We start from the raw sequence: 25,779 nt of genomic DNA, 5'->3' as shown, positions 1-25,779 counted from the left end.
GGTCATGAAGGCTGGGTCATCAAAGAATGAGATCACGGGTACAAGCGGCCAAAATGGGTTTTCTCAGACGGGTGGCTGGCGTCTCCTTTAGAGATAGGGTGAGAAGCTCAGCCATCCGTGAGAGACTCGGAGTAGAGCCGCTGCTCCTTTACGTTGAAAGGAGACAGTTGAGGTGGTTCGGGCATCTAGTAAGGATGCCACCTGAGGTGTTCCAGGCACGTCCAGCTGGGAGGAGACCCTGGGGAAGACCCAGGACTCGGTGGAGAGATTATATCTCCTCACTGGCCTGGGAACGCCTCAGGATCCCCCAGTCGGAGCTGGAGGATGTGGCCCGGAGAAGGGAAGATTGGGGTTCCTTACTGGAGCTGCTGCCCCCGCGACCCGATCCCGGATAAGCGGTAGACGATGGATGGATGGATGGATGGATGCATGGATTTAAATTTTTTAAACAATTTTAGATATTTAAATATATGTTTTTGTTTTTTAAAGAGTGCTCTTCTTGTCATTATGTTTGTGTTTATGTAACAGAAGCATAGGCAATACCATGTTTTGTTATGTTAGAAAATGATGCTTCACAATAAAAACATTTGAAACAGATTGTGATGTCTGTTATTTGGACATGTACATTTAGTTTGTAAAGATTAAAACAAACTGACTTTAACTCTTCTTCCCACTGCTCAGGCTCCATCAGAGACCTCACCGTGTCCTTGGACCAAAGTTTGTGAACCTCTCGTTGTTGTTTGTTCTGAGTTGCTAGGCAAACAAAAAGGGATAATTGTGTCGGCAATTAACTGCTGTGTGTGTTTGTGTGTGTGTGTGTGTGTGTGTGTGTGTGTGTGTGTGTGTGTTTGTGTGGTATCACAATGGAGATGGAGTTTGTCCCCAGAGGAGGCTGACTGATGGATAACAGCCAGACATTGTAGCAGAATGAGGCCTATCATGTTTCTGCTAAACCTCTTTTCCTAATGGACTTTCCTGGAGTGAGCTGTCCTCTGATGAACACATATGAGTATATATTGTATATATATATATATATATATATATATATATATATATATATATATATATATATATATATTTATATTATATATATTGCTGCACAACAGTAATGTTTCCATAAAATCTATAAACCAGAGTGGATCAACAGAGAACAGAGTATGATGGTGTTGTATGCTGACAGACTTTGATCAATTTCATCTTGAATGACAAGAAGTGTTTGTGGTAATAATTGCTACAAAGCAACACATACAGTGCAATACAGCTAGTAATTAATATTCATATTCATATTTTAAGCAATAATTTTGCTCAAAAATGAATTTAATCAAATGTGGTGGTTTTGCATCTCTTTAGAGTGCACCTCTTTGTCATCATTTTCACCTGTTTTTTTATCAGCACATTAAATGGCTGTTATCAGTTATTATTACCATTCGAAAAGTTCAGACGAGGAATAATGGGCCAACTGTACAAAGTAAAACCTAACGGCTGTGGTATTAAACACATGCTTAACGTAGTAAATTAAAACAAATTATTATTATGTTTAAGTTTTAAGTTTAGGCAACAACACATCATGTATTGGGCAGGCAGACAAACAGATGGATGCAGTTGCCAACTTAGCCTGGCAGCATGAAGCACTTTAGTGTCCCATTACTGTGTGGGCCAAACAGTGTTGTAGACATGTCACATTTCTCTATGTGGCATTAGATTTAAACTTGTTTATTTTATCTGACTAGACAGTTCAAATCATTTAACAGAGGAGCAAATATATCCATAGCTGATTAAAATTCAACTCATACACCAAAGAGAGCACTCAACATTTTTCTACAATATCATATCAAAACACACCTGAACTAATGATCAGAGTGCAAGATCATTGAAAAACCCATTAAATATGTGCTTACCTACTGAACAGAAGCCAAAGGTCCGCCCCCGCTGATGACATAATACACTCCACTGACATATTAATCCAGAAGAATGATCTGTAGCACTGTGGGACTGTCTCCTTCAGCTCGGAGCTCCATCATTTCCTGCTTGCTGCAATGCTGGAGCACACTGTGCATGTGTGTTTCTATCTTAAGTTACCTGGCCCTCTCGGAGCATGCTGAGTAGAGCCGGCTGTCACCTGAGAACGTCGTGTTTGTCAGAATTGAGTCTTTAACTTTACTCCTTCCTATTATTTCCTTTTCCCTAAACTTCAAAACTGTTTATTCAGATGGTCACAAAAAAAAGTATTTTTATTCATTTATTTTATTTTCATTCACAATTTGTCTTACAATTTAATATAGCACGTATACATAGTCCCCATCTTCTCAAGAGTCTTTAAAACCTCATTGTTAATACGATTTAGTCAAATTTATGATGAAATGTAGATACTAATAGTTCATGACTCATGTTATCATCATTAATTAATAATGACAATAAGGTTGGCAGTGATGATAAATAGGCACATTAATATTCTAGTAAAAAAACCTACAAATGTCAAAGGTTATTTAAAGCTTAATGTAACCATATTTACTATCGTATGTCCTTTATGAACAGCCAAAAACCCCACATGGTGACCTTTGACCTGTGATATGATCACATCATCACATGGTCAGGACTGTCTTCCCAGCAGCCCCGGGACACTCGATGATGTCATGGTGGGCCTGGGCGGCTTTGTCAAGAGGATACTGGGAGCCGACGACTGGACGCAGCCAACCAGCTTCCAGCCCTGCATAGAGCAGCGCTGCACACTCCTTGTTCTCCTCCTGAGAGAGCAGCAGGGAGGGAAGACATCTTTCATTTAGTTTAACTAACCGGAACATTGGATCAGGATTTATTTCTCTTGGCTCCAGCTTTTTGCTCAGTCGCACACGGCTGTGTTTCAATAAATGGTCAAAGTGTGTGTAGAACTATCAACAACACTGCATCTACTCAACTGGAACCGTTCAGTTTTGGTTTTCCATTGAGAAAGGTTATGGATCGACTCTGGTAGCTAAGCTGTTCCATGTCTTGTCGGTATGATCTTCTATAGTTGTGTATGTCAACTCTGTGCTGCATGTCTTATGTGTTTGTTGTGTCATATCATATTTTTACTAACTTGTAACTGCATCTTTTAACATTTTTGATCTCAATTTCTATCATGATTGCTGTATTTTATTCAAGTCCTATTGCTGCTCTGAATGTCTGCAAGTGTCGACAGATGTTTATAATCCTTATTGATTGGCTGTGTTTTATTGCTTAGTGTTGCTTGCATAGATAAATGTGCTGCATATTGCATATTGTTGATATATCACTGTACTAATGTTTGCTGCTTTGTGTTGCTCTGCATGGCTTGTGTCTTTAGAAGGCGTATTGTGTTGCTATTTTTATGAAGTATTGTTTTCTTATGTCTGTAAATTCAAACCTAACTGGTTTCAAACATCTCGCCAAAGGACTGCAGTTGAAAATGAGCCAGCTGGCTAACACTGAAAACTTTACAGGAATGTTGATTAATGTGTGTTATCCTTTTAAATAATTACATGAAATGAAATGAAAATGGTTCCTGGTACTTTTGTCAGTATTACCTCATTATATGTTTCAATCCAGGTGAGAAGATACTAAAAGGTACTAAAACTTTTGACTTGAGTAAAAACACTGCGGACCACTGATAATGAAAAGGAAGGAAAAAAGAGCGGTTCCAAGCGAGTCGAGCCGCAGCATGCAGTGGAGACGAGGCTTAAAACATGGCTTGTGTGATGTCACTGCTATGTACCGGTGTAGCGAAGAAGAGAGCCACTCCCATGATGCTGCTCTCTTTAGCCATGGTGTCTCTGGGGTTGATCTCTACAGAGCCTCTGCAGCCAATGATCTAAAATAAAATTGAAAGAGAGATGGTGGATATAGAGATAAACAGAAACAAACTCCACTGGGATACAAAGCTGGGGAGTACAGCCTAGCTGTGATGCTGGGCTGTACTACAGAGCTGTAATCACAAACCATCCTCAGGATAAAAGTAGCTCCTGACTGGTGGAGTTAGGAGAAACTCAAAGTTATAAGGGTCCTAACTTTAGGACTGTTTGGTCTAAGAGTAATTCAAAAAGCATTTTATTGCTTATTGTAGCTGCTCAGCATGAGAGAAGACAGAGGAAGAGCAGAGGACTCCTGATAGTCACAATGTGCCTCAATGTTTTGTAAATATGTAATGATAACAAACTGTATCCATATTTTGATGACAACCATTTAATAAGGATTCGATCGGCCCACCAATGCATCAAAACACCGGACAGTTTGCACAACTCGGGAAATACGGTTTGCAGTGCTGATGATCTCAGCAGCGCAACATCTGTTTGACAGTTAAGTGCACATTATATAATCACAAACTATAACAATTAAATAAATAAATACACAAATAAAGGAGATTTTATGGCCATCGGTGGATTATCCAGTAAATCCAGTGTAAAATGATCAAAGTCTGATGATTTGTTTTGTCTGCTGAAAAATAATATTACAAGCTGATGCTTGATGGCAGATACATCATACTCAACAAGTCAATATTTAACTGTGTACTGTGTATGAAATGAAATGAAACTTGTAACGCAAGTCATAAAATCTATATTTATATTATACTATTTATGTTCTCTTAGCATCTCTCAGCAGCTTTGTGAAAAGATGTTAAGATGAACTTTTGGTGCCATTGAAGATCCTGAGTGAGTCCGGCCTCTGGACTGTGGTCCGACTCACCGTGACACGTCCTCCAAAGGTCAACATCTGGAGGTCTTTACTGAGGTTGACATTTGACAGCATCTCTACGATCACATCTATGCCTCTGCCCTCTGTGGCTTCCTGGAATTATTAAACGTTAAAATGCTTGGTGAACTTCATTCATGACTAGTTCCTGTCTTTCTGGCGGTCCTGCCAGGTGTGTGTGTGTGTGTGTGTGTGTGTGCACATGTGTGTATACCATGATCTTGTCTGTGTAGCCCTCTTCTCTGTGATTGAAGGCCAGGTGAGCTCCGCTGTTGAGAGCCAGCTTCATCCCCTCCGGTGTCCCTGCTGTCCCCAACACCCTGAGACCCAGAGCACGGGACAACTGGCACGCTGCCACACCAACCTGCACATATATAAATGCACACATAGGCAATGTGGTTGTGGAAACCATTCGAAATGTTCTAATGTAATTAGAAACAAAGACCAAGAGAGAGAAAGTGTACCCCTCCACTGGCTCCATGGATGAGGACCGTCTCTCCAGCTTTGCAGTGTGCTCTGCAACACACATCCGTTAAAAGACATTTAAGTTCTAACATCTAAGTGATTTGGTGAAGTTGTTCTAGTTTTTCCTTATTTGAAACACATCCCATGGAAAGGTTGAAACCAAGAATGCTTTAGTCCATTTCTTAAAGCTGAAGTTGGTAACTTTATATATGTTGGTGGAACATTAGTGTGACCCTACGTTTACATTATTGCTTACATAACATGGTTGTCATGTGCTTTGAAGACGGGGTCGAAAACATTATGAGCTTGTGAAATGTCGTCAGAATTTCAGAGCCTGCAGATGTTTGTCATTCTGTAAAATTACATTTCTAATTAAATATTTGAATATACAGAAGAAAATAAATCTAATGGGTAAAACCTGGAGATGTGTAGAAAAGATGTAGTTGAAGATTAATTCTGATAATGTGTAAATAATGTGCACATATGACGGTATTTCACAGTGAAGAACAGAGATATGAAATGAGGTTCTGACTTGTGAACCAGAGCTCTGTAGGCGGTGAAGTACGGGATCCCCATGGCTGCACCCTGGGTGAAGTGTAAAGCTTCGGGCAGTTTGTAGACACACTCAGCAGCTGCTACTGTGTACTCTGCATAACCTCCAGACTCTGTGGCTGTGGTGAACACACGGTCTCCTGCCTGCAGAACACAGACAAGTATTTACACGTGGAAGTTTACTGTAGAAGAATTCTGTCAGAAACAAATCCCTTCTGCTCTCACTTGTTTCCTCCATGGAGAGAGTGTTTGGTTTGTTTCCCCAGAACAAGCACCCCCTCCTCAACACAGATATCTTCTTCAAGATTCAACGTAACAGTACGATTCCCTGATTATCGGGAAGCTAACAGAAAAGGTTAGCCACAATTTAAATACTTTTTGCCCAAAATAAATGCCAGAAAATGCAGGCTCTCAAATATGGAGAGTTCCTGTTTTATATCGTATTAAAGTGAATATCTTTGGGATTTGGCATCACCGTGGACTTTGAGAAACTGAGATGGACCTTTTTTCACTATTTTTCTGACATTTTATAGACCAAACGATTAATATAGAAAATCATCTGCAGCCCTAGCGAGTATTAGCTCCATAAGCTAGTGGTGATTCCAGAACACGCAGAGCTGTAACAGTAGTCTCACTAATTCCCATCTGTGATGTCTCAATATTGGACACACTATCGGAACTGAAGCAGAGCCAGATGGGATCAAACATTTGTCTGCAGGCATTACTTTTCTCCAGCAGCCAACACCAACAAGTGATGAGAGTATATTATTTACACTCGTTTGTCATCCATGAGGTCTCTCCAGTCAGGGAAGAACTGGAAGGTAAAGCCACCTCAAGCTACCAATATTTTAGACTATCCTGAAGTTAGCCTATCATTTTTACACAGACCTTTACTGCAGTGACTCCTTCTCCAACACTTTCCACCACTCCAGCTACATCTGTGCCCGGGGTGTAGGGCAGTGGGGGCTTGCGGGCGTATGTCCCGGCCCGGATGTAAGTTTCCACAGGGTTCACTCCACAGGCGTGGACACGAATCAACACCTACAGCAGAGGGACATTGTGGAAGAGCTGGAAGTAAGACACAACTGTTGAAAACCATTATGCAATACATGTTACACATAAATATATATGCAAAGGTTTCATGAGGATATGAGAGATTATTAAATATACCAACAGCCAGACCCAGCACAACATACATTATATGCTTCTTTATATTTCCCCAGTACATTTTTAAATCCTTATAAATAATATCTTGTATTTATTACTCGTATTCATAACATGCACTCTGTTGGATTTATTGCCATGTTATGGTCAAAGTACAAATGTACATTACTGACTGTAACTTAAAGTGAATTCTTACAATTTCCGTAGAAAGGTGTGTTGAAAGGTGAGGTCTGGTGCAACCTACTGAATGTAACCATCAGACTGACACCAGGAAAATAAACCAGTAAAGTTAAACTGTGTTTGCATACAGACAAGCGACAGCTTATGTTATTAATGTTTAATTAAACTCGAAACCACTGTGGTTTAAAAGCGACCAGCAGCTTCCCTGTTGCGTCTCTCTTACACACACACACACACACATGCTGCAGCAGTTGTTTTTACTGCGGCTGAACCTCCACCTGTGAACAGCTCCAGTGTGCCTCACCTGTCTGTGTCCGGGCTGAGGGACAGACACATCGGAGCACAGCCTGAGCACTGACGGAGCTCCAAACTCCTTCACTCTGATGGCTCTCATCAGCCTGCAGCACACACACACGCACACACGCACACTGACGGGTGAAAAAACTCGAAGACGGACGTCCCACTCCTCAACACTTCCGAGCCCAGAAGTTCTTCTTCTTCTTCTTCTTTTTTGGAGGTTTATTGGTGGTTAGCAGCCAACGATTTGCTGCATTACCGCCACCTACTGGACCGGAGTGTGGAGCAGCAGAATGCCAGAAAGAAAACAACTAAATTCTCTCTATTATTCATACTGTTTTTAAGAAATTACTTAGAAGATTGTATACGTTCTCTGATTTCTTTCCTCTAATCCCCTTCTTTCTTGGTCATACCTGTTGCCGTCTATTAGTACATGTTTGACAGTTTCCTGTGTGTTACAGTGTGCATAGTCCAGTGGGGAGCTTGTTTCTTCTGTGGAGTGTTTGATTTAGTCCTGTGTGTCCTACTCTCAGACAAGGAATGACCATCTCTCCCCCTGGTGCTCCTGCTCCTTCTTCCACCTACACCTACATGTTTCTGAATGCTGCAAAGATGTCTTCTTACGTCCCAGTATTCTTGCCAAGTTTTGCGTATATAGTAATTTATGATAGTTCTAACCTCTGCTTTATTAACGATATTTGTATGTTTGTTTTAGAGATGGATTAGCCGGTGTGTCTACCTTCTCATTTCCTTCCACTCTACATGAGCAGGAATCCAAAGGAAGGAGATTTCAAATCCCTTATAATATAATCTGAGAAGCAAATGCAAAACTTCATACACACTATCCTGCCTGCATGACGACTTCCCGGACTTAAGGCTTGACATCTCTCTTGACAACAACACTGGATCAATTATTTCCTTCCACCCACTGCAATGCTAACCATATCCTGAGTAATTCAGCTGTACACTGAAAGGTGGTCTGACGGCCTCTTGTTTACTGCTACTTCACAATGAGGGATGAAGAACGCAGCACCTGTTCGCCCAGTCTCTGCTTCTTTTGAACCATCTGTGAAGATGAACATTTTATTTTTGTGTTGGTCAATAGTTGTGTGCTATTGTTCCCTTTGGTACAAGTTTAGGTTTTTCTGTCAATTGAAGCTGCAGACTTGTGTCCAATGATGGCGTAATGCATCTGCACAGAGGTATAGTTGATGATGGAACAGTGGGGTTTAGTTTAAGATTACACAGACCTACATTTTGTGCCTTAGCTTTACCTATCCACTCAAAACTGTGAAATGTGGACTCATTATGCTCCCAACACTAAGATGTTCTTTGTGGGGTGAGGTCTACTCTGTCCTTACAGGTTTGTCCGATATGCCTAATTCGTAGTGGCATTTCCCCCATTTCTACTTGCATTGCAGATAGCCTACCGGTGATGTTTGAAATGCTCCACTACAAATTTGGCGAGCCTGAGCTTGTTCAATATCAAATATTTGAAGGTTGGTGTCTGCTGCAGATATACATAAGCGATGCAAGATTGCTCTCATAAGAGCCTGTCCTTCATCACACAGAACTTGAAGAAATATAACCACCTTAACCTGTTCCTGTCCATATCATGTCATGGGTACTACTTTACAGCGTTTAATGAAGCATGTGACTTGGGATTTTTCAATTGATAGTTTAAATCCCCATTTGTTTGCCCGTTCTTCCACTTTTTCTACTGCAGCTTGTATTGAGCTTTTTAAAACAGCGTACTTCACACACTGCCCTGCTGGGTTCAGTTTTCTACTCAATACATATTCGGCTTCTGTGGTTCACAGAGCGGTTATGCGCCACATCAGCGCCACCATCTGGACCGAAGTACACTGCAGCTGCCTGCTTTGAAAAAAGATGAATAACAATAAGAAAATATATTTAATACAACTCAAGTGTTTCACAAAAAACAGTGTGATAGGAAGTTTTTATTATTTTTTATAAAAAGAATATTCTTTTTTTAAAGGGACAAACAGTAACAAATAGAATGGAGTAAAGACACAATTCAAAGTTTCATAATATTCCTAAAGGGATGCTTCAATGATTTACACTTCCTCAGAGACACTCTCAAAAGACCAATTATTTTAAAATGGTCAGGTAAACTGACATAAACTCCCTCCCTGCCTGCACCTCAAGTCAAGTCAAGTCCATTTTAATTTACAGCCCAATTTCACAAATCACAAATTTGCCTCAGGGGCAGATCCTTGCTTGGGAGAAAAGAAAACTCCCCAAACACACCCTTTAACAGGTTACAAAGGTTTTCTATACATTTTGTGAAAAGTGATTTTCACAGACTTGATAAAGCTCCTCCAGCCACAGAAAACATTTACAACCTTTTTCTTGGGCTTTGTAACCTATAGCATACACCTCATGATGAGAAAACTAACATGTAAAACTTATTTTATGTTTCCCTGGAGTAAGGATTAGAGCAGAACCATTTATGGTATTTCATTTTTATAATGTTTGTGTTTTTTGTATTTTGAATTACTTTCATGAAAAATACTTATTTCACATCATTGTGGGAGTTGATCTAAACCATGTATGTATGTATGAGATATCTAAATTCTTTCACACACACATACAGGCGTTTGGGGGCGGTGATCAAGTCTGCTTTTGTTGGAGGTGCAAACAGTGGAGGCGGAGGTGCAAAGCCTCTGATGTGTTTATGATGTGCATTGTTTTATTGCCGTTTTTTGATTCATGTCATGTGAAGTTGAAGCTTTGTGGCCTGAAGGATTGTCCTCAAGTACAGTCACCAGTTTACCTGGTCGACACTCCTTGTTAGTACATATCAAATTTACTTATGGAAATCTTTAAATATTTGATCATGCTAAGTGGGGCTAATATACTAATGACTCAGAATGGCTCTGTTTGGAATATATTTGACAATTGTAATATTGGTGTGAGTGGACTACATTGCAGATACTTAGACCTGTGAATTCACTGTAACCAAGTGAATTAATCTGAGACCTGATAAATGGGTTTTACTATTCATTTCATTAAATTATGTTAATGTAAACCAGCCTGCACTGATGTTCTGTGCACATGGAATGAAAGCAACATGAAAGGTGTGCAGCCTGCACGAAGAGCCTGAAATTATTTTTTTGCACAAACACCAACTATTTTCAGCACTTTATTTGTGCCCATTTTCACCCTCTTTCTTGAGTGACTTGAGGTAAGGGAGCAAAGTCACCGTGAAGGATTGCACCATGTTTTCCATCAGTCCAATTGTTCTTTCCACATGAATTCAATGTTGTGTGACGTCTCTGGCTCTTTAGCTGGTAGTTGATTGTGATCTTTGGTATATGCAGGAAAAATAAGTTCTACACAGCAAATTCCTCCTTCATCGATCGGCCAAAATCTGGTCACCAGATTGGATGTCCTTGTTATTAAGTGATAAAATGAAATGTGCAAACGAAAATACGCCAGGTTAGCCCTGTGGAAAAGACAAATATGTATATCGGCAGTGGGCTCGGTATCTGTCTCTGGTGAAAGATATGAGGGAGACATTTGGTTTTCACAGTTAGATCCTTGTAGCGGCACAGAAGGTACATCCATTGCTTTCTGTATAATCAGAGGTGGACGAAGTACTCAGATCTCTTACTTCAGTAAAAGTAATAATACCAAAGTGTAGAAATACTCTTTTACAAGTAAAAGTCCTGCATTAAAATGTTTTTGTACTTAAGTAAAAGTACAAAAGTATTAGCTTCAAAATATAGTAACACAAGTAATAGTACTCATCTGCACAAGGGCCCATTTCATTATATGTTATCTTATTGAATTATAGTTATTGATGCATTAATGTTCATCAATTTATTGTTGAGTTTTTAAAAATATTACATTTACTGCTGGATATCTTCAATAAAATGTATCTTATGATAAAATAATACATTTAATAAATAGTTAAATTAGTTGTTGATTTGTATTATTAATCAGAATTTTCAAAGCAAATAAAGTTAGTAATAAATGTGGTGGAGTAAAAAGTACAATATTTGCCTCAAAATGAAAGTAAAGTGCAGTACTTGAGAAGTTACTTCCCACCACTGATAAAGCAGCTGTTATGAAATTGGCAGAACATTAGTGGACACACTGCGAGCCCACAGTGCTCCTCTCTAAGGCTCTTTTTCGTGGCTGGGGAGTTTAAAAAACGAACATTTGGAGCTCCCGTCTCTATTTTCCATGAAATGATGATTCCTGCAGGTCCCTGCACGACACCATTCACCATTTATACATAGTTACTGGCACCGAAGACAATAGAAACATTTCATAGTGGGCGTCTCAAAAAAACAATTGATTGCCGATTTAAATCGATTATTTTGCAGATTGACTGCTTTGGTCTTAATATATGATGACGTCACATCCGTTTACGTATCATTGAGTCCTACACACATGGAAGATCATTGGGCTAATGCGTAAGGCAACAGAAAAGCCCATCCACTCGAGTAGAGAGGGGTGAAAGCCGAACATGCGGAAGCAGGAGCAGATGAAGTGACTGCCCGACCCGGTCACTGAAGCCTGCTTCTCGGTGTTGGCACTCTCATGTTGAATAACTGTGTCATTATAAGTCTTTATAACAGTCTTTCTTAAGAAGAGCTCCAATGTGCTTCATTCAAACACAGAGAAGGGACGGATGTTTGACTCTGACAGTTAGTTAGCTCTTCCTGGTGCCTCACTTTGTGACATCATGGCTACAAAAAGCAGGTCTGTGCTGCAGAGAGTGTGCACTGCTCTCAGAGCGCCCACTGTCTGGTACCAGAGCTCAGCCTCGACCTCCAGTCAAGGACGCCTGCTGCTGTGGAAACCTCAACACAGACACCTGAGCTGCTCATACACACTCTGCAGGTCTGCTTCTCCAGCCACAGGTAACTTTACTCTGGAAGAGATTGTTTGATCATGTCACTCATTAATGGGTTAGAGTTTACTGAGGAACTGTAGCCATTGGACATTGTATCCCATTAGAGTCCAGGATGTGCACATATGGAGAGTTATTTAGTTTAGGCATGGGACGATAAATAAACATTTCATGTTACAATCATCCTGATCAAAATAATTGCCACTCACGATATCATCCCGATAATCGTCAAAATATGCTTAAACTCCTAAAATGTCACTAAACATACTTTAATCACTTTACATTTGGTTAAGAAGCAACTATGTTTATTGCATCACATATGGGACACATCTTTTTTTTAGAGAACATCCTTTTTACATCAAACTATTTTAAAATTAGGTAATCTTAAATCATAAGGTGCACCTGAATTAAAAAGGGATAAACAAGAAATAGCAATAATGTGTGAGTCTATTCTTTCTTACATTTTTATATCTCACTTGTCTACCATGACAGCGAGCTATAGACCGCTGTTTCAAGTCACTTGTGAGAATATTCACGATTATCCCAATAATGTAATTTCAAGACAATAAACTTATTGTGAGTGTTTTATATTGCAGTGCAATAGTGGAAGTTGCCATCAAAATCAAAAATAAATAAATAAATGACATGATAAATAACCAAATATTACCATGTACCAAAAAATAATAGAAAATGTGGCATATGTTGATATATTCCTGTTTGCATTCGCTTTTTTAAATTTATTTACCTTTCTATTTTGTCAGATTTTGACCTCTATATGAAAATCACAGGTGTTACTAATAACATTAACAATGGCTCTGTTCCTTAAAGTGTCACAGTAAGCTATTCCAGTGAGCCAGGTCGCCCAACATCAGGACCTCCTCAGTAATGTTATGAAATACACCCCTTTCATTTGTTGTATAGTACAGCAGAATACTAAAAGCAGCCGAACTGAGTTAAATGTTACATCTGTTTATTTATGGCAATATGTATCGTTACCGTGTAATTCCACAACGTTATCACATATGTTTCTCATATCGCGCAGATCTAATGCAAAATCACATGAAATAATTAAACTTTGTTATTTGTAACCAGTATTGTATTTGAATCATTCATCTGGACAATGGAAATGTTTCGTAGATAACATCATGTGATCGTATCATCACAACAGTTCAGTCATCGTCCAGCTGTGATCTTCACTTTCTCTCGCAGGTCCCATCAGTCTGTCGTTCAGGAGTCACACCTGTGGAGAGCTGACATCACATCATGTGGGAGAGAAAGTCACTCTGTGTGGCTGGGTCCAATACCGCAGGTAATATTCTGTTCCTGCGCTTTACATACTGACATGGAACTAACAATGATCCAAAAGAAGTATTTAAAGCTCTGTCAGACTCCTCCAAACAGCAATGGGCGGTGTAACAGTTTAACAGCCATGTTAACACAGACACAGCAGAGCATCACAGTCAGGAGGATTCATCCTCTGGGGACCATGAATGTCTGCACAACATTTTATTTATGTATTAGAGTGATGGACAGACTGACAGAATCAATCCTGTGACGTCGGTAAACTTTACACGTCATGTTCATTTTTATCACCTCAGCAGTCAGTGAAGCCTCTTATAAAAATGATTAGAATTCTAATGTTGGTGCGTCCACGTTGTTCATGACACGCAGTGTAAGTCACTCGCACATTTAATTCCAGACTTCCCTCTCCTTACCTAACCGCACAACTCTATACTGTGTGAATATATTTATATTACAGCCTGATAGTTGCTTTTTGGGGAGCAAGGTGCCATCACTACCCAGAGTTTGTTGTTTTTCTCATTTGGTCTCATACAAAATAAAATTGTAACAATGTTTCTGCTTCCACCAGGCTGGACCTGTTTGTTATCCTGCGAGACTTCAGTGGCCTGGCACAAGTTCTAATACCTCAGAAAGAAGTAAGGATGGAAACAATTCAAATAGCTCAATACATTGCCTGTTATTGCTATTACAACAGATTACAAAGCTATTAATAATAATGCAAAGCTGTTTCCTACTCCAGTTCTCTTTGTTTGGATTGATGGTAAACCTAAAAGTTGTGTTATACTTTAGTTTAACCTTTTTCTTTTCTTGTGTGTTTTAAGTCTGCGAGTAATTTGAAAGCGTTGTTGTGTGATCTCACAACAGAGTCTGTCGTCAAGGTTACAGGAACAGTCACACAACGACCAGCGGGGCAGGAGAACAAGGTGTGTAACATCAAAGGTTCTATATATGAGATTATGAACATTAATATAGCAGCAAACAACTATTTGCTTTGTACCGGTATAGTGGGGTAGAGGAGAGAATGAAGCCTTCATCATCGCTGAAACAATGGAAAGAAAGCGGCTGTGTTGAACGTCATGCTGTAGTCGAGCAGATTTCTCTTTTAGCGTTGACTCTGTTCTGATCCTCCTGTATTCAATGTGAACTAAGCTCTGTCAGTGGTTGCTGAGCAGCTGCACACAGGTCGTCCTGGTGGGGGTTGAAACTTGTTCCTCTGTCATTCACACATAACTCATCAGTGCTTTACTGGCTAATACTTTGTCGAAACATCTGAAACAATAATTGGTCAACTCTTAAAATGGAATAAAAGATTAGAAATGCCTAAATAAAAACAAATCAATCAAAGAAATGAAGCAAAATACACTGTTATATGTATTTCCCTTTTATGTATGCATCAACTGTGCTATAATTTAATGAAAAAAACATGTTAAATCACAATTATTTAGCTTTTTGTCTTTGATAACTAAATTAATAGTTTTTTTAAGGTTTCTCATTTAAATCTGAAATAAGGTTTAGTTGTGAAAGTATAATGTGTGTTGTATGTCACTTTAATTCTTTATTTATTTGTTTGATTAGTTTTTATTTAGACATTTTTAATACGTACCACAAAAGCTGCTGTAAAACATGGCACACCTTTTGGCAGAAAACATAATGCTCAATCTGACAGATGTTGGCGTGAAGACGTTTGTAGATTCAATATAACGCTCTACCTGACACTTAATCCTCGGGAGGAAAAAGTATTGTTCTCATACCGAGAGTCAAACCCAGGCTGAAATCCTAACCGCTGGAACATATGAGTGCACAGGGAGAAGATATCCAACAATCTCTTCAGTAAACATTTTTAATCATATCAACAGTTTAATGATTGAATTGCTATAATATAATGTCATTTCAAATGACCATCTGCAGCAATGTAAAGCATCTCTGGTTATTTTGAGATACTTGCTCTGAACGTTAGTAGTTAGCATTTGTTATTCAGAGTGCTCCATCTTGTCATTCTGCTGTGTCCATACCAACAGGGGATGCCAACAGGTGAAATAGAAATCCTGGCTGAGAGTGTGGAGGTTTTTAATGTGTGCAAGACGTTGCCTTTTGAAATTAAAGACATTGTCAAAGTAAGTAACTCATTTGTACATTTTCAAGCGAGTAATACGGTTTATCGTTGTTTATTTATCATGAATGATTTTGTTTTTGTTCAGAAATCTGAGTCTTTGCGGATGAAGTATCGCTACCTGGACCTGAGGTCCTCTAAGATGCAGAGGAACCTCAGATTGAGGTCTCAGCTGGTGATGAAGATGAGGGAATACCTCTGTAATGCGCACGGTAATGATAGCCAGATTCATACTGATCAGTCTTATTGTGACCTGCAGAAGTACAGCATGGTAGATAACAGTCTCTTTTTTCTCATTTGTAGGTTTTGTCGACGTGGAAACTCCTACCTTGTTTAAAAGAACACCAGGGGTAAGAAGGTTTTATCATTTAAAGATTTCAGACACACAGAATCAAAGTCACTTTAGCGGTTCTTTGCTAACAAACATCTAAGAATTTCTCTCAGAGTTGCTGTATTAGTATTTAGAGAAAAATATAGCTTCTCTAGTCTGTACTCCGCTCAGACTTGTATGATGCCCAGACTGTGTTCTTTCTTTTGTGTTTCAGGGAGCCAAAGAGTTTCTGATTCCATCCAGAGAGCCGGGCCGGTTCTACTCTCTGCCCCAGAGTCCACAGCAGTTTAAACAGCTGCTCATGGTGGCTGGTATAGACAGGTGGGTGCAGGCGCTGTTATACTGTATACATCACTCATCACACAATTCCAAACGGACCCCAGAGGACCAAAGTTGCAAGTCCAATGGGAGGACAACACGAGGGTTAAGTTTATTATTGTATTAGATAGTCAGGAGAGATAGACCGTAGAGGGGAGAGGAGGTGGACTCCGTGCCGTAAAGGGCCACGGGCATGACCTGAAACCTGGGCCGCTACCAAGGACTCAGCCCTGGTACATGGGGGGGGGGGGGCGCCTCAGATATATTTATTTTGTTGTTGATTCAAAGGAGTTTAAGTAGTTGGTGTTGAACCTGTATACATTATTATACTCTATATAACACTCTTTGTATTTTCCCTTCTTTGTGCTGCAACTGCTGCATGTTACCCCTACCTGAGTCAGGTGTAATGCTTCATTGCTCTGATGCTCCACGCTACAGCCGATAGGCAAGAGGGATGTAATGGACTACAGTGTTTGTCCATCTTTGTCACTGTGACAGGTACTTTCAGATGGCTAAGTGCTACCGAGATGAAGGCTCCAGACCAGACCGGCAGCCTGAGTTCACCCAGGTAGGATGTAGGCGGAACAGGAAAAAGGACATAATGCACTCACACACAGCAAAATAAATGTTTATCTTGCGACTATACTGTACTTTTTTTTAATGTTGTTTGTGATCGGTATTGGAGCTGAAATATTCTAATCTAGTCTAGGCAACTTTTCCGATCTATAAAATCCAACAAGTCCTCCACCCCATATGAGCACATAGGAGGACAGTTTTTTCAAATTATGTAAACATTTGTTCATTACTAGAAGAAAAAAAACAGGCAACCTGTGAAAACCCGGAATCCTCACTGCTGGACCATGTGGGAATAGATTAAGGGAATTTAGACCCGTTTCCTGACATTCTGCACTAACTTGCTGTAGGTAATTTTATCAGTTTATATTTATTCTCCAGTATTGCAAACACACTGCACCTCATTCATCACATTTATATGCACTAGTTAGCCGGTGCTGGGTTGAGTAGTACAGTAAATGTAGCTCTCTCATCTACATATATTCTTCTTTTGGTCTAGGTGCTGAATGTTTTTTGATTTGTCCTGTTTTTGTTCCAGTTCCTCTTTACAATTGTTCCTGGTGTTGACTTGGACTTTTGTTTTCTCCCCTGATCTGTGTTCTCTTGTTATCTCTCCCAGGTAGACATAGAAATGTCTTTTGTGGACCAGGCAGGCATCATTTCCCTGGTGGAGGGTCTGTTGCATCACTCCTGGCCTGAAGAGAAAGGTCCCATCAAGGTTCCTTTCCAAACCATGACATATGAAGAGGCCATGAGGGACTACGGTGTGGACAAGCCTGATGTCAGATTCTGTATGAAGGTGGGTTGTTTTAAATGTTTTTTGCTTGTTTGTTGATGACTGGATATCAGAACTGATCCTTTTGCAGGAGTAAAAGAATAAAGCTTAAGACTGTAATTACTGTTCTTACTAATTTAACTTGAATATTCTGTTGATGCCACTTGAGATTCGTTTTCTCATTTTCATAATTACAAACTAAGTTCACAAACACAAAGTCAGCCAAAAGTCTCAATCTTGCTCATTCGCGGTGAAAGGACATGAGTCATAAGCCATAGTTTAGAAAAAACCCACAAGCTGACAACTATTCAGTTCAGCTGTTCAGCAATCCGTTTGCAGTTGATGTGGAAACAGCACATGTGAACATCCAAATGGAGCTGATTGACCTCCAGTGTAACGACACACTCGAGGCAAAGTGTGACTCTGTGTGCGCTGCAGTTTCCAAGCTTCACCCCCGAAACGATGCCTTCATTTTGGCCCTCTCTGTGATTGAGTTTGACACCCCTGGACTGCTTGCTTTGCGCAGTTTCTCCTCAGCTCTTTCGCGAAGGGCGAAACCCCCCCCCCAGCCACAGCACTGGGGAACTGCAGACTCCCTGTTGCTGCCGTTACACCGGTCCAGCAGCTGTGACTGCAGGGCTGGAGCTGAGCCCAAGTGGCGGCTCTGCCGACCTCTCTCCTCACCCGGCAGGCTGCTCTCCTGACTGCGCTGCCACCGGAATATGCCGGTCGTTTTCTAGTTTCTGCCACTTTGGATTTAGTCCAATAAACAAACTAACGTAACGTTACACAGACTACAGCCCCGGTTAACATTAGTGCAGTAAACACGGATGATCAGCTCCACCTGAAGATTATCAGACAGCAGAGTTTTCTGACCAGAGATCAGAGTTTCAGCAGTTTGTTTGAATCTTGGTATTATTGCCCTGCTGACTGACTGACAGGCATTACACAGGAGTAAATGCAATACACAATATAAAGAATAAATTGGAATACAATAATATGCCAAACTACTACAACTAAAATATAAATATTAGAGAATGTATGGAGCCAGTTTAGAGGTGAAATATTGCCCCCTATTTCTTTGGAGTAGCTGGCTCGAAATGACCCATTGAACCTTTGAGCACACATCTCTGTCTGAATCCTTCTTTTTTCTTTTTATCTTTCTGTCTATCCAGCTGATCGACCTCAGTCAGGTTTTCTTATCCACGGAAATTAAATTCCTTAGATTAGCTCTCAGCCAACCAGGAGGCTCTGTTCAGGCCATCTGCGTCCCCAGTGGAGCGGTAAGAACAAATCCATCAGAGCATATTGTACATGCACTGTGAAGTACAATGCAACAATAATGAAAAACAAAAATCTGTTACTTGTGTTTGACTACAGAAACTATTTACTGGAAATGATTTGGAAGAACTCAAACAAAAGGCTAAGACTCAGTTTGGCCAGGTAAGTTTGTTTCCCCTCTTTTTCTCTTAGCTCCACCATTTCATGTTATGTCAGTTTCTCATTGTTTTTGTTCTAATGGTTAAAAAAGAGAGAATAGATCAAGGAAATAAAATCATGTAACCGAACAAATGATGATAAAAATGAAAGCGAATGAAAAGTGAGACATGACTTTGTGAACTATGTGGAATGTTTGTGAAATGTGTGTTTTTATGTGTAAGAGTATACAAACACAAAAGTATTGCAGTCCACTGTAGTAGCCAATCCAAAAGTTGTTGTGATCTTACAGTCTGGACCAAAGCGGTGGGCCAACAGACACTATTGCCATCCTTAGAGCCATGCTGCTCGTGTGGCTAAAAATAATCATAATGTACAAGAAGGTGGTATGTATGGAAGCCCTGACGGAGAGTGAGAAAAACTAATCCATTTTCAAATTGTCCTGTGTTTATGACTTAAATTTTTTAATTACTTCAGAGGAAATTGAATTTCTCCATGCTTTCTAACCACAAGGTACATATATGATTAAAATACATGTATAGCTAAAAGAAAGACATGATGGTTATGTTACATAAATTGCTGAAACACAATACATACCTTGTAATTCGCACTGGCAAAACATTTTTAAGGGACATGTATAGATTATCCTGGCAAAACATAGTTTCACCTCTTCACCACCTTCACACAGGAGAGAAAACTATTTAGATCAGACTTAGAAAATGGATCACCAGATTTCTTTCAGTATTATTGTTTACAACCCCAGTATTTTCTCGTTTTGTCTTTTTTCTTCATGTGTGTATGTCCGAAGGAACTCAGCGTGGTGCTGGTGAAAGCAGATGGGACTTTGAAGTCTCCCCTGAAGAAGCTGCTGTCCGTCTCAGCCACAGAGGAGCTGCTGCAGAGGACTGGAGCAAAACCAGGAGACCTGCTGCTGCTGGCAGCTGCTTCCCTCCACACTGTGGTAAGAGACTCATGATCACAAACTTACATTAGCTCAGGTTGATGAAGGGGAAAAGTTGTACAATAAATCCAGGAAAGGTACAACTGAATAATGATAATATATGTTCATTCCTCTTCTCTTGTCTCTCCATCCTACCCTTCCTCTCTCCTGTCTTCCTACACCCCCACTCTGTTCCCAGCGCCCGTTGCTGGGTAATTTTCGTCTGCAGTGTGCAGAGCTCCTGGAGTCACATGGCATTTCAGTCCGCGACCCCTCATCCTTCTGCTTCCTGTGGGTTGTGGACTTCCCTCTTTTTTTGCCAGTAGAAGAGGAGCCAGAGCGGCTGGAGTCAGCCCATCATCCATTTACTGCTCCACTGCCAGAGGACACACACTTACTCTACACAGAGCCACACAAGGTAGTCACTAATCTGTTTATTCTTAGTGTCTATTTAAATTCATTTTTGGATGTTTAGAAATAATCACACATCATGTGGGATGCATCAAGGCTTATGTACTCTGTCATTCTCAGGTCCGTGGTCAGCACTATGACCTGGTGTTGAACGGCTGTGAGATTGGAGGAGGCTCCATGCGCATCCACAAGGCCTCAGAGCAGCTTCATGTCCTGAAGAGTATCCTCAAGGTCAGTCATTGTATATCTTGACAGTGTTCAGTCTACCTTTTTGAAATTGCGTTGAACCAATTACCGGTGATGACTGTTCTTGACATGCATCTGCTGCAGGAGGACCCCAGTCTTCTCTCTCACCTGCTGGATGCTCTGGACTCAGGAGCACCACCACATGGAGGCATTGCTCTGGGTGAGTTAACTCTGCATTTCACCACAGCAAGCTTTAGCAATAACTGAGATCAAAAGGTATAAAGTAATAAACTATTTTGGAAATAATTGATTGATTAAAACTCATTATTATAAAATTATATTTCATTATTCTTTGGTTGTGTTGTCACCACATAAACCCTGCCTCTCTTTAGCTAGCTCAACAACTGCTACCACATTTAGCCAGTTAGCTCCTGTTAGCTTAACAACAATGCTAAAGATATTCTGATTATATTGGATTATATATATGTCAATATTCAGTACACGGACACAATAACTAAAGCTCTTTAACTTTTACGCTTTACTTAACGAGTCTGCACATGCTACCTACCTAGCGCGTACTGGCTAGGCTGTCTTGTGAGCTTGGATTATTACAAAGCATTATAGTGAAGTTCCTCTCTGGGAACCATCACCTTATCGTGGGGAGAGGTTTGTGTGTCCCTATGAACCTGAGAGCTGTGTTGTCTGGAGCCTAGTGCTCCTGGTAGGGTCTCCCAAGGCAAATTGGTCTCAGGTGAGGGGCCAGACTAAGAATGGTTCAAAAACGACTTCATGAAAGAAAGGGAAAGGAAAGGAGAGACCCTGCCCGGAGGAAGCCCGGGGCCCCCGTCTGGAGCCAGGCCCAGAGGGAGGGCCCGACAGCGAGCGCCTGGTGGCCGGGTTTGCCACGGAGCCCGGTCGGGCACAGCCCGAAGAAGCTACGTGGTGCCTCCCATCCATCCATCCTGTGGGCCCACCACTCATGGGAAAAACCGCTGGGGTCGGGTGCGCTGTCACATGGGTGGCAGTGATGGTCAGGGACCTCGACGGACCAGACCCGGGCAGCAGAGGCTGGCTCTGGGGACGTGGAACGTCACCTCTCTGTGGGGGAAGGAGCCGGAACTAGTGCGGGAGGTGGATCGCTACCAGTTGGATCTGGTGGGGCTTACCTCCACGCACAGTCTTGGCTCTGGAACCGTACTCCTGGATAGGGGTTGGACTCTATTCTTCTCCGGAGTTGCCCAAGGTGTGAGGCGTCGGGCCGGGGTGGGGATACTCACTAGCCCCCGGCTGAGCGCCGCTACGTTGGAGTTTATCCCGGTGGACGAGAGGGTCGCCTCCCTACGCCTTCGGGTTATGGGGGGGAAAACTCTGACTGTTGTTTGTGCCTATGCCCCAAACCGCAGTTCTGAGTATTCGGCCTTCTTGGAGACCCTGAATGGAGCCCTGCAGGGGGCTCCAGTAGGGGACTCCGTAGTCTTGCTGGGAGACTTCAACGCACACGTGGGAAACGATGGAGACACCTGGAGAGGCGTGATTGGGAGGAAGGGCCTCCCTGATCTAAACCCGAACGGTCGTTTGTTGTTGGACTTCTGTGCTAGCCATGGAATGGCCATAACAAACACCATGTTCGAACATAAGGATGCTCATAAGTGCACGTGGTACCAGAGCACCCTAGGCCAAAGGTCAATGATCGATTTCGTAATCGTATCATCTGACCTGAGGCCGCATGTTTTGGACACTCGGGTGAAGAGAGGGGCGGAGCTGTCGACTGATCACCATCTGGTGGTGAGTTGGATCAAGGGGTGGGGGAAGACTCTGGACAGACCTGGTAAACCCAAACGGGTAGTGCGGGTGAACTGGGAACGTCTGGAGGAAGCCCCTGTCCTGGGGATCTTTAACTCACACCTCCGGCGGAGCTTTTCAGCCATCCCTGTGGAGGTTGGGGGCATTGAACCTGAGTGGGCGATGTTCAAAACCTCTATTGCTGAAGCTGCGGTGATGAGCTGTGGTCTCAAGGTCTTAGGTGCCTCAAGGGGCGGTAACCCTCGAACACCGTGGTGGACCCCGGTGGTCAGGGAAGCCGTCCGACTGAAGAAGGAGTCCTTCCGGGTTATGTTATCCGGGAGGACTCCGGAAACAGTTGCAGGGTATCGAAGGACTAGAAGGGCGGCAGCTTCTGCCGTGTCAGAGGCAAAGCAGCGGGTGTGGGAGAAGTTCGGAGAAGCTATGGAGAAGGACTTTCGATCGGCACCAAGGTGCTTCTGGAAAACCATCCGGCACCTCAGGAGGGGGAAGCGAGGAACCATCCAAGCTGTGTACAGCAAGGGTGGGACCCTGCTGACTTCAACTGAGAAGGTTATCGGCCGGTGGAAGGAGCACTTTGAGGAACTCCTGAATCCGACTAACACGCCCTCTATGGTTGAGGCAGAGCTGGAAGCTGATGGGGGATCATCATCAATTTCCCTGATGGAAGTCACTGAGGTAGTCAAACAACTCCACAGTGGCAAAGCCGCAGGGGTTGATGAGATCCGTCCAGAAATGCTGAAGGCTTTGGGTGTTGAGGGGCTGTCTTGGTTGACACGCCTCGTCAACATTGCGTGGAAGTCTGGGACAGTGCCTAGGGGTTGGCAGACCAAGGTTGGTGGTTCCCTTATTTAAAAAGGGGGACCAGAGAGTGTGTGCCAACTACAGGGGTATCACACTTCTCAGCCTCCCTGGTAAAGTCTACTCCAAGGTACTGGAAAGGAGGGTTCGGCCGGTAGTCGAACCTCTGATTGAAGAGGAACAATGCGGATTCCGTCCTGGTCGTGGAACAACGGACCAACTCTTCACTCTCGCAAGGATCCTGGAGGGGGCCTGGGAGTACGCCCATCCGGTCTACATGTGTTTTGTGGATCTGGAGAAGGCGTATGACCGGGTCCCCCGGGTGATACTGTGGGAGGTGCTGCGGGAGTATGGGGTGAGGGGGTCACTTTTGAGGGCCATCCAATCCCTGTACGCCCAAAGCGAGAGTTGTGTCCGGATACTCGGCAGTAAGTCGGACTCGTTTCCCGTGAATGTTGGCCTCCGCCAGGGCTGCGCTTTATCACCAATCCTGTTCGTGATTTTCATGGATAGGATATCGAGGCGTAGTCGTGGAGGAGAGGGGTTGCAGTTCGGTGACCTGAGGATCTCATCGCTGCTCTTTGCAGATGATGTGGTCCTTATGGCATCATCGGTCTGTGACCTTCAACAGTCACTGGATCGGTTCGCAGCCGAGTGTGAAGCGGTTGGGATGAGGATCAGCACCTCCAAATCTGAGGCCATGGCTCTCAGCAGGAAACCGGTGGATTGCCTACTCCGGGTAGGGAATGAGCCATTACCCCAAGTGAAGGAGTTCAAGTACCTCGGGGTCTTGTTCGCGAGTGAGGGGACAATGGAGCGAGAGATTGGCCGGAGAATCGGAGCAGCGGGGGCGGTATTACAGTCACTTTACCGCACCGTTGTGACGAAAAGAGAGCTGAGCCAGAAGGCAAAGCTCTCAATCTACCGGTCGATCTTCGTTCCTACCCTCACCTATGGTCATGAAGGCTGGGTCATGACCGAAAGAACGAGATCACGGGTACAAGCGGCCGAAATGGGTTTTCTCAGACGGGTGGCTGGCGTCTCCCTTAGAGATAGGGTGAGAAGCTCAGCCATCCGTGAGAGACTCGGAGTAGAGCCGCTGCTCCTTTACGTTGAAAGGAGCCAGTTGAGGTGGTTCGGGCATCTAGTAAGGATGCCACCTTGGCGCCTCCCTAGGGAGGTGTTCCAGGCACGTCCAGCTGGGAGGAGACCCCGGGGAAGACCCAGGACTCGGTGGAGAGATTATATCTCCTCACTGGCCTGGGAACGCCTCAGGATCCCCCAGTCGGAGCTGGAGGATGTGGCCCGGAGAAGGGAAGATTGGGGTTCCTTACTGGAGCTGCTGCCCCCGCGACCCGATCCAGGATAAGCGGTAGACGATGGATGGATGGATGGATTATAGTGAAGAACCGTGCTAGCTAGCTCCTGTTGACTTGGGTAACCACAGAGAAATACTGTTTTTGATCTTCAAATAGTTGTGAGCAGCTCGATAGTTGATTGAATATTACTTCAACAGTGATGTTACTCTCGCTAACATTGGCTGAAGTTACAGCTAGTTAAAGATGCAAGGGGAATCATGGAAAATTATAATTTGACATCAGGGTTAAAGAGGAATTGCTACATTTAGCATTTACATAGAGTAAATGAGATTTGTAATATTTAATACTACTCCTAAAAATGCACAATTCATTAGCTAAAAGGTGAAATTGGTTATGTCACAATTAAGTCGTCTCCATGCTTTTTTTTAGGCTTGGACCGGCTGGTCTCCATTATGGTCGGGGCTCCCAGCATCCGTGACGTTATTGCCTTCCCCAAGTCATTCCGGGGTCATGACTTAATGAGCTGCGCCCCTGACTTTGTTTCTGAGGAGGAGCTGAAGTCTTACCACATCTCTGTCAAGTGGCCCACAGAGCAAGCAGGAGGAGGGGAGGAGGGGAAGTGAGGAGGTAAAGAAGGAAGAGATAAAGTGACATCGGAGGACGGGGTGATGCCCTGCCAGATCTTTGTAACCCACTCAACGGAGGAAAGAGCGTAAGAACAAGGAGACAGAGATGAGCAGACAACTAGCAGGTGGTGTAGAGACTGTACTCTGTAAAGAGCTCTGCCAGCTGGTCGACTGATATAAGAGGAAGAGAGAAAATTAGGAGGAGGTGATGCTTTGGCTGCATCTCAGTACTGTTACTTTGAAATGGAAGAAAACATGGAATTGAATCAGCCACCGGCATACATTATGGAAACCTAGAAAATTGACTGGTTTAACAGAGATGAAGGTTTTACCAAGTCCCACTGATAAAGCTGCAACGATTAGTAAACTAATCGATTAGTTGATCAACAGAAAAATAAGCAATTATTTTAAAACGATTAAAAGTTATTTTTCATGCAAAATTGTCAGTAAATGCTGTTTTCAGCCTCTTAAATATGGAGTGTTTCTGCTTTTTTCTTTTGTAGCTCATATTAAAGTAAATATTTTTGTTTTTTTGGACTGACACCTTTGACTGTGAGAAACTGGGATGGAGATTTTTCACTTTTTTTCTGATATTTTATT

At 42.4% G+C, this 25,779-nt stretch overlaps 2 protein-coding genes across 3 annotated transcripts; one reads left to right on the top strand and one right to left on the bottom strand.

The window, feature by feature from the left end:
* Positions 1-2,228: 2,228 nt before the first annotated feature.
* Positions 2,229-8,428, bottom strand: cryz (crystallin, zeta (quinone reductase)). The gene is made up of 9 exons (XM_029453405.1): positions 8,367-8,428; positions 7,370-7,571; positions 6,610-6,762; positions 5,702-5,865; positions 5,169-5,220; positions 4,919-5,068; positions 4,699-4,800; positions 3,731-3,826; positions 2,229-2,744 (listed from the first exon to the last, which is right to left on the bottom strand). The coding sequence occupies exons 1-9, from the start codon at positions 8,426-8,428 to the stop codon at positions 2,583-2,585; spliced, it is 1,143 nt and encodes a 380-aa protein (XP_029309265.1). The 3' UTR covers positions 2,229-2,582.
* Positions 8,429-11,795: 3,367 nt separating this feature from the next.
* Positions 11,796-25,654, top strand: dars2 (aspartyl-tRNA synthetase 2, mitochondrial). 2 transcript variants are annotated; one of them, XM_029454074.1, is made up of 17 exons: positions 11,796-12,257; positions 13,457-13,556; positions 14,118-14,184; positions 14,428-14,472; positions 15,568-15,663; positions 15,748-15,871; positions 15,963-16,009; positions 16,205-16,311; positions 16,807-16,876; positions 17,501-17,680; positions 18,832-18,939; positions 19,037-19,099; positions 19,902-20,054; positions 20,233-20,451; positions 20,565-20,675; positions 20,775-20,850; positions 24,983-25,654. In XM_029454074.1, the coding sequence occupies exons 1-17, from the start codon at positions 12,080-12,082 to the stop codon at positions 25,174-25,176; spliced, it is 1,938 nt and encodes a 645-aa protein (XP_029309934.1). In that variant the 5' UTR covers positions 11,796-12,079; the 3' UTR covers positions 25,177-25,654. The 2 variants fall into 2 exon arrangements, with proteins under 2 accessions (XP_029309934.1, XP_029309933.1); XM_029454073.1 differs by having other exon boundaries at positions 14,371-14,472.
* The last annotated feature ends 125 nt before the right edge of the window (positions 25,655-25,779 follow it).

This window comes from Cottoperca gobio, chromosome 17 (genome assembly GCF_900634415.1).
Source record: "Cottoperca gobio chromosome 17, fCotGob3.1, whole genome shotgun sequence".
Classification (NCBI taxonomy): Eukaryota; Metazoa; Chordata; class Actinopteri; order Perciformes; family Bovichtidae; genus Cottoperca; species Cottoperca gobio.
This window is presented reverse-complemented; position numbering and strand designations above follow the sequence as displayed.

Coding starts and splice junctions, on each gene's coding strand:
- cryz (XM_029453405.1), bottom strand. CDS start 8,428: ATGGTTCAAAAGAAGCAGAGACTGGGCGAACAGGTGCTGCGTTCTTCA. Junction 5,866..6,609: donor AAGGAGTCACTGCAGTAAAG/GTCTGTGTAAAA, acceptor TGTGTTCTGCAG/GCAGGAGACCGTGTGTTCAC. Junction 2,745..3,730: donor CTCTCTTCTTCGCTACACCG/GTACATAGCAGT, acceptor CTGCTCTCTCAG/GAGGAGAACAAGGAGTGTGC.
- dars2 (XM_029454073.1), top strand. CDS start 12,080: ATGGCTACAAAAAGCAGGTCTGTGCTGCAGAGAGTGTGCACTGCTCTC. Junction 13,557..14,117: donor GGCTGGGTCCAATACCGCAG/GTAATATTCTGT, acceptor TGCTTCCACCAG/GCTGGACCTGTTTGTTATCC. Junction 17,681..18,831: donor ATGTCAGATTCTGTATGAAG/GTGGGTTGTTTT, acceptor CTGTCTATCCAG/CTGATCGACCTCAGTCAGGT.